The sequence below is a fragment of the Molossus molossus genome, unplaced genomic scaffold (assembly GCF_014108415.1).
Source record: "Molossus molossus isolate mMolMol1 unplaced genomic scaffold, mMolMol1.p scaffold_m16_p_18, whole genome shotgun sequence".
Lineage (NCBI taxonomy): Eukaryota > Metazoa > Chordata > Mammalia > Chiroptera > Molossidae > Molossus > Molossus molossus.
In genome coordinates, this window is record NW_023425353.1 from 59207982 (window position 1) to 59216797 (window position 8816).

The following is an 8816-nucleotide window of genomic DNA, read 5'->3' on the forward strand; positions in this document are numbered from 1 at the left end:
TAAAAATTACTTTTTTAAAACTAGTACAATATAGTTTTATGTATTTGGGTAAATATAATATTATAAAAGATATATTATTCATAGGAAAATAGCCAAAAGGTATACACCAAAAAAGTTATTGTAATGAGCAAAATCACTGATTTTTTAAAAATTCTTTCTACTTCTCTTTTTCTATTTGCTATATTAACTACACACTGCCTTCATAATAAATAATATATAAAAAAGAAATAATTTTAAAGGAAAAAAAAACTTCTACTAAGTAAAAACAACCTAAATGTTCAATATTATAATACTAGTTAAGTAAGTTGTATACCAACTTATAAAATAGTAGGCCAACATTAAAATGTTTATTTAATTTTATAGCAACATGGAAAAATGACAGTTACAATAGTTACAATATTAAGTGAAAAAAGTAAAAAACAAAATTATATATCATACTAAGAAAATTATTTTTAAAATTCATAGGAGGGAAGATTAGAAGAAACAAACCAAAAGAGAACAGTGATTGTCTTCAGGTAATGATAGAAGAACGCTGCTTTTTTCTTTCATTCATTTTTCTATATTGCCCACGTTGATATAGTACTTTTATAATACTTAAAAGTACTCTTGCCCTGGTCGGTTTGGCTCAGCGGTTAGAGTGTCGGCCCACAGACCAAGGAGACTCAGGTTTGAGTCCGGTCAAGGGCACGTACCTCAAGGGTTCGTCCCCGACCCTGGTCAGGTCCTGAGGGAAGCAACCAGTCAATGTGTCCCTCTCACATCAATGTTTCTCTCTTTCTCTCTCTCCCCCCCTTCCTTCCTCCCTCCCTCCCTCCCACTCTATCTGATGATAAATGTAAAAATATCCTCTGCTGAGGATTACAAAAAAAAGTACTCTCAAACGATTCTACAATTTTCTTTTTAGAAACATTCTTAGTGAATCCTAATATCATCAATTCACTCAGATTACTAAAAGAGGAAGAATTAAAATGAACACACTGGATCTTAAAATGTACATTTCCATTAGATCATAAGAATAATTGTATACCAAAAGCAAGAGTGAATTAAAAACTCCAACAATTAAGACGCAAAAGCCTGTCATTAAGAAACACTAAGTTGCTTTAGGGATTTTTGCTCTCTCCCTTTAAAATCCCATTAAATATGGGAAAACCACACATGTGTGATAAACCACTGAGACCCAGAATTGCTGATGATTACCAAAATGCTCTGAATCCTTGTTTTCCAATTCTCTTTAAAAAAAAAAATTCACATACAAATTCTACTGTCATTCAACACAAATTAATGGGCCCATAATTTGTAGCAATACAGAGCTATTTTTAAAATGGAATAGAGTACACCAGGGAAACAATTAGGTGGGTTCATATCTGCAATAACAATAAAAGGAAATGAATCCACATAACTTATAAAACAGATGAAGAGAAAACCAAAAATAAAGGTGATCAGGAGAGAATTTGAGGAGCACCATGTAAGAAAGCCCCAATAATAAGGCCTTTCCAGAATGGGGAGGATACCTGGTGAGCAGGTCTAAACAGATACCCACTGATCAGGCAGGTGAAGGGGGAGATCCTGGTGAAAAAATAAAGGAGGCTTGGAAATTCCAAGAGAAATTCCAGTCACAGGACACCATCCCAACACCCCATCACTTAATATATCACTTTTCAGATGCTGGACCCCTCAGCGCCCTCAATCTTGCCCTGGACCCCCACCTTAACCACCTGTCTGGGACCTGCACTGCCCAAGAAAGGGTCACTCACCACCAAGGACCGCTGTGCAATCAAGAAGTGACTAATCTGCACAGAGGTGAGCTCCAAGTGTAAAATACACACCAGATGCTGAACACTTCATATCGAAAAGGGAACACTTCATTCGTAACTTTGATATTGATTGACTGTTGAAATAACACAGTGTATATATTGGATTAAATAAAATATATTAATAAAGTTAATTTCACCTATTTATTTTTCCTTTCTCAATGTGGCTGCCATGAACTTTAGATTTTTAGCCTCCATTATATATTTCTACTGGACAACATTGCTAGATTTTTACTAACTGTGTTATCTCTTTACATCCCAGTCTACAACCACCACTCACTCACTCCCCAGCTCATTCACTCTGATACCCAGTTCTGGATAAATTCAACCGTCCAGACACGGTACACACCCTGACAGCAGACACAGCCGTGTGGACTGAGCCACCTGCAGCTCATGATCCCTAATCTCAAATGGCTCCAGCCAGTCAGTCCTCCAAGTACCCATTCACACCTCTTCCCTGAACACTGCCTATTCATCCCCGCACCTCCTAGCAGGTGACTCCGTTTCTTATGCCAGAGAAAACCTCATCAGAAGAGAAATCTTGTGTTCTCACTGAGCATCAAATCTACCAACTAACCTGCATCTTGTCCCATATACCATCTTCCCTCAACTGTCCATACTCCTTTTAAAAGCCAGCATCTCCTCACACCCATTAGAATGCCTATTTTCAAAAAAAAACGAAAGTGAAAAATAACAAGTAGTGGCAAGGATGTAGAGAAACAGGATCGCTTATTCACTGTCGGTGGGAATGTAAAATGATACAGCCTCTGTGGAAAAGAATATGATGGTTCCTCAAGCACTTAAACACAGAACTACCAAAGGGTCCAGCAATTCCCCTTCTGAGCATATACACAAAAGACTGAAGGCAGAGTCTTGAAAAATTTCTACACCCATGTTCATAGAGGCATTGTTCACAATAGATAACATGTGGAAGCAACCCAAATATCCATAGACAGGTGAATGGCAAACTGTACTATATACATACAATGGAATATTATTCAGCCTTGACAAAAAAATAAATTCTGACACATGCTACAATATGGATGAACCTTGAGAACATTATGCTAATTGAAATAAGTTAGTTGCAAAAACACAAATGTTGTATGATCCCATTTACATGAGGCACTTTCAGAGACAGAAAGTACCATGGTGGTTTCAAGGAGCTAGGGGAAGGGAAAATGGGGAATTATTATAATTTTGTTGTTGTTAATCCTTACCCGAGTGAGAGAGACACATCAATTGGTTGCCTCCCGCACACACCCAGACCAGGCAGGGGATGGAATCTGCAACCCAGGTAACGTGCCCATTACTGGGAATTGAACCCACGACCCTTCTGTGAGCAGGCTAATGTTCTAACCACTAGCCAGGGCTGGGGAATTGTTTTTTAATGTGCATAGTTTTCAGTTTAGCAAGATGAAAAGAGTTCTGGCCAGTTCAGCAACCACATCTTGGTATTTACCCAATGGGGCTCAAAACTTAGACACTTAATTAAGGCAGCCTTATTCAAAACTGAAAGCAATCAAGATGCCCTTCAATAGGCAAACAAATAAGCACACTGGTATATATACACACAAAGGAATATTGCTCAGTGATAAAAAGAAATGAGCTACAAAACCACAAATAGCAACATGCATTTAAGGTTCCTCTGTGTCTAAATAAAAGAAGCCAATTTGAAAAGGCTACATGCTGTAGGATTACAACTATATGACATTCTGGGAAAAGGTAAAACTATGGAGACAATAAAAAGATCTGTGGGCCCAGCTGGTGTGGCTCAGTGGTTGAACATCGATCCATGCACCAAGAGGTCGCCAGTTCAATTCCCAGTCAGGGCACATGCCCAGGTTGTGGGCCCGATCCCCAGTGAAGGGCATGCAGGAGGCGGCCAATCGATGTTCTCTCTCATCAATGTTTCTCTCTCTCTCTCAAATCAATAAAGAAAAATTATTTAAAAAAAAAAAAAGACCTGTGGGTGCCAGATGTTGGGAGGAAGGGGGAGGAATTAATAGATGGTGCCCAAAGGATTCTTAGGACAATGAAACTCTTCTGTATGATACTATAATGATAGCTACATGTCATTACACATTTGTCCAAACCCATGAAGTGTACAACACCAAGAGTGAACCCTAATGTAAACTATGGATTTGGGGTGATTATGAAGTTTCAATGTAGGTTTCATCAACTCTAACAATGTACCACTACTGTAGGGATCTTGATAATGGGGGAGCTATGATTGTGTGGGGGCAGAGGGTATACAGGAATTCTCTATACCTTTCTCTTCATTTTGCTTTGAACCTAAAACTTCCTCTAAAAAATTTTAAATTAAAAAAAGAAAAAGTTCTGGATTGTGGCAATGGTGATGGTTGCACAGCAGTATGCATGCACTTAATATCACTGACCTGTACACTTACCAATGGTTAATATGGTAAATTTTGTGTTATGTGTATTTTTTTTTAATCCTCACCCGAGGACAATTTTTGCATTTATTTTCAGATAGAGAAGGAGGGAGAGAGGAAGAGAGAGAAACATCAATGTGAGAGAGACATATCAAGTGGTTGCCACCCACACGGCCCCTACTGGAGCCAGGGACAAACTGCAACAGAGGTACAGTCGTCCCTCACCATTTCGCACTTGGACTTTCGCGGCTTCACTCTGTAGCAGTTTTTTTTGTTTTTTGTTTTGTTTTTTTTAATCCTCACCTGAGGACATTTTTCCTTTTTTTTTTCCAGACAGAGTGGGAGGGGGGGAGAGAGAGAGAGAGAGAGAGAGAGAGAGAGAGAGAGAGACATCAACGTGAAAGGGACACATCGAGTGGTTGCCACCCACACGGCCCAGCCAGGGCCAGGGACAAATTGCAACCGAGGTACGTGCCCTTAGCGGGAACCGAACCTGGAACTCTTCAGTCCACAGTCTGACGCTCTAACTGCTGAGCCAAACCGGCCAGGTCTGTTATGTGTATTTTACCACAATAAACAAAAACGCTGAGATAAAGAAGTTAGGTTTGGTCCACGGGGCCTGGGCTGTAAAGTGGCACAGCTATTTCAAACCTAAATCACCCTCATCCAAAACCCTTCCTTTGGAAAGCTTCATAATCATATACTAATTTTAAAAGTAAATGAACTAACATAGACTATATTTTCCCTGACTCTTACCAAAACAAATAAGACTCTAAGTTGTTAGTGACTTGGGTGTATTTATCAGTCATTATTCAGGATTGGCGGTACTACACAGGTTACCCATTCGGACTGAAAATGTGGCACTTGCTATAGTTAGTTCAATGGCTTCTGTTTACACACCACTTATTCTACCCAATCATAGCTCTGTCTTTTTCCAGAGTGAGGGAAACATACTTGACTTACCCAGTTGGTTATTTCAGGCCTTTTGCACTTATCAGTGCAAAGAATAGCTACAAAATTGATCGTTCCCTTCCGTCGGCCTTTATAGACAATGGTCTTGCTTCCTCTGCCAATCTCCTCATACAGAATGAAGTTTTCCATCTCCGGGCCAGCTGCTCACGCTCAATAAAATTATAACCTAATAGCATCTCGAGCTCCTAAAATGAAAACAAAAATGACACACATAAATGCAAGCCAGTTTGCATGATTAGCTTAGGATAGTTAATATGTAAATATATCTAATAATTCTATAAATTCATAAGATTCACCTACAAGTAAGTGTTAGACACCAGTGTCTTTCTTTTTGTAGGATGAAAAAAAAATATGGGAGAAATAAATAAAAGAAACAATTCACAAACCAATATTCAACTTCCTAAAGATCTCAACAAAAATAATGAAAATGACAGCTGTTTCCAACATATGTAACAAAATCAGGAAATGAATGCAATTTCAGCCAATGCATCTTGATACCTTTGTTACAGTGGAAAGTATATTGTGTCAACATCAGTATAATCAATGGGGCAGTGTATGTCCCACAAAACCTCACATTATGAAACAATGAAATGAAATAATATATGTAAAAATTTTTTTAATGTTTTGATTTACATTTTTAAATGTTTTTATTGACTTTTTTTGTTTGTTTTAGAGAGAGAGAGAAAAATTGATGTGAGAGAGATACATCCATCGGCTGCCTCCTTGCACACCCCTCAGTGGGGATCGAGCCTGCAACCCAGGCATGTACCCTAACCGGGAATCAAACCTGGACCTCTCACTCCATGGGAAAACACTCAATCCACTGAGCCACACCGGTCAGGCTAAAAATACTTTATAAACAAATGTGGAATGATAGCATTTCCATTTAATCCACAGATATTATATAAACCTATAGTATTCAAAGTCAGAAAGCAGCAAACTACTGAATCCTGGGCCAAATTCAGCCTGTTTCCTGCTTTTGTACATAAAGTTTAATTGGAACATAGCCACGCCCAATTCATTCATTTATTGTTTAAGGCCACTTTCAGGCTTCAATGGCAGGGTCAAGTAGTTGTGACAGATCTTATGGCCTGTTTGCACACTCTAAAATATTTACTATCTGGCCCTTTACAGAAAAAGTTTGCTAAATCAAGACCATTTTTTTTAACCAATCACTTACCATCTACAATATAAGAAGTTAAGAGAGTTCATTTCCTTGGCTAGCAAAATCCCCTAATTTTCATTACTAAATAAGGATGTGCTGTAATCTTTTATCAGACTAGATGTTTTTTTATAATTGAAGTAAAATAGTAAATTCAGTATGTTAATATATTCACAAATATATAATCAAAGTATTTATTCAACTAAAATATCCTCTAAATTGAGACACCTTTCTGAGACAATTATCCATGCCTGACTAAACTCCCCAGGAATTAACCAAACAGTCTATAAGTCAAAACCTCTAGCAAAATCCTTTAGAAACAGAGAATGTAAAAGAGCAGTAAGTAAATTAATAGGTATGGAGTTTCTTTGGGGGGCAGATGAAAATGTTCTGGAATTAGGTAATGCTGATGGTTGTACAGCTCCTCCCACTCCCCAAAAGTAATCCCTCTCCCGACTTTCATAGTTATCACTTCCTTGGGTTTCTTCATAGATTTCTCATCCAAGTGTGTAAACCCAGACAGTTTAGTCTTGCACATTTTCTAAAAGCGTGGTGCGTCTTTTAAATCTCTTCATCTACAAGTTCACCTAGATATCATCTGAGCAGCCAGACGTCAAAAGCAAATCCCACAGACAAGCCAATGGGGCATTTAAGATCCTGGGGGCAGGGCTAACATTCAAACTCCGAGACAGACCTGGCCACGGGGGCACGCAGGTGGAGGCTGAGCCCCTCCCCTCATCAGCCCACCTTCAGACCCCCACGCCCGCGCTAGCAGCCTCAGCACCAGGGAACCGGGTAGAAATGCAGATTCTCGCCCCCCATCCCAGACCCATGGAATCAGAAACTCGAATCCCGGCCCAGCGCTCTATGTGAACTCGCCCGCGGGAAGCACGCTCAACTTGGCGAGCCGCAGGCCAAGCCACCCCTTCCCGAAGACCTAAAAGGCTGCAAGACGGTTTACTAAGCGTTCAACAGGTGCGCCTCCTCGCAGCACTTTACAGGCCGAATTAACTGCAGGCGTCGAGCTTGGTCTGACTTCGGACCGAGGGACGGCAGGAGAGGGAAAAAGAGTGAGTGGGTAGGCAGCGCCCTTCCAGACCCGCAGTCTCTATCGCGCCGGCTGAGGGAAACGCGAAGCCAGACTCATGCCCCTAAAACTGCCACACACCTGGTCGCTGAGGGGAGCGAGGCAACCGACCCACCACACAGCTCCTTTAGTGCGCGCGTCCGGAACCCTACCCCCCAGGACGGGCCCACTGGCCAAAGGCCGGGGGCGAAGCAATGGAGTACGGCGGGACCACAGAAGCCGCGTAAGGCCGTTGCGGGTCCAGCGCCCCTCAGCGTTTGGATTCGCCCACCCCGTCTCCAAGGCAGCACGCAGAACGCCGGGAAGAGTGCAGAGCACTGACTGGCTGAACAATTTCGGCACCTATTGGCTGGGGCCTGGAAGTGAGGCTGCCAGGGCGCCTCCCTCAACCCGAACGGCCTCGCGCCCAGCCTTCGGACGAATCCACCGACCCTGGACAGGGGCAGGAAGTGCTGGATGGAGGCGGGACACTAGGCGTCGGCGTCCGGCCTTGCGAGTTTAGCACCCCTCCGCATTTGGATTCGTCCATGCCGTCTCCAGGGCAGCACGCAGAACGCCGGAAGAAGCGCGGGGCGCTGACTGGCTGAGCAGTTTGGGTTCCTATTGGCTGGAGCCCGGAAGTAGGAGTCGGTTACGGACGGTTTGTCCATCCTAACAGGGTGTCAAGACTGGAATCTCGGACTATAGAGAGGACCTACCTGGGCAGTAGTTGCATAGTTGGGGGCGCTGGAGCCCTGGGCTCTCGTCATTCCTTCTCAGCCTCACTGACCTCAGGCGTTTCCCTCCATCCGTTTTCTTGCTGACGCCCTCCGGAGCCCAGGTGGACGTGGCAACATAGTCCACCCACAGAACGTCTGATTCTGCAGTTCTGAATGAGGCCCAAATTTTTGCATGTCTAGCAAGTTACCAGGTGATGTGGATGTTGCTGATCAGGGACCATGCCTAACAAATCTGTATGTAGAGGAATAACCGTGCCTCTGATCTCAGGTGAATCATATGTACTATTCTTTGACTTCTAACCCTTCCTACCTTCTCAGGAATCTCAAATTATTGTTAGTTTTATATACAGGCATAACCTCTTTTAATTGCCTTCTGCTTTATTGCATTTCTCGGGTGTTGCATTTTTTACAAGGCAAGACCTCCACCCACCAGCAAAAAGATTAGGACTTACTTGAATGCAGTGGTAGAACCAAACCTACAATATATCCAAGATATGCCTGTATTTAACAGCTTTGATATGGAAAAGAAGTTTCCTCTAAATCACTCTCTAATTAATGAAGACATAAAATTAGATATCAACTGCTTTATTCCGAGTTTTGATAAACAACAAAAGCGTTAATCTCAGAAACAATATCAGATCCCAGTACTTCTTAGCCTAGGTTCCTTGGATG

At 41.8% G+C, this 8816-nt stretch overlaps 1 protein-coding gene across 3 annotated transcripts in view; it reads right to left on the reverse strand.

The window, feature by feature from the left end:
* Window positions 1-7527, reverse strand: part of ULK4 (unc-51 like kinase 4) — a 320737-nt gene extending 313210 nt beyond the window's left edge. For 2 of the 3 annotated variants that reach the window (XR_004960164.1, XM_036267042.1), the window contains exons 1-2: window positions 7507-7526; window positions 5168-5361 (exon numbers count right to left, since the gene is read on the reverse strand). Coding sequence is in view for 2 of the 3 variants with exons in the window: in XM_036267042.1 (XP_036122935.1) it covers window positions 5168-5305 (138 nt within the window). In the remaining variant the exon portion in view is untranslated. Of the gene's footprint in view, window positions 1-5167; window positions 5362-7506 lie in introns of all 3 variants that reach the window. The other variant, XM_036267041.1, reaches the window with a different exon arrangement.
* Window positions 7528-8816: the final 1289 nt, after the last annotated feature.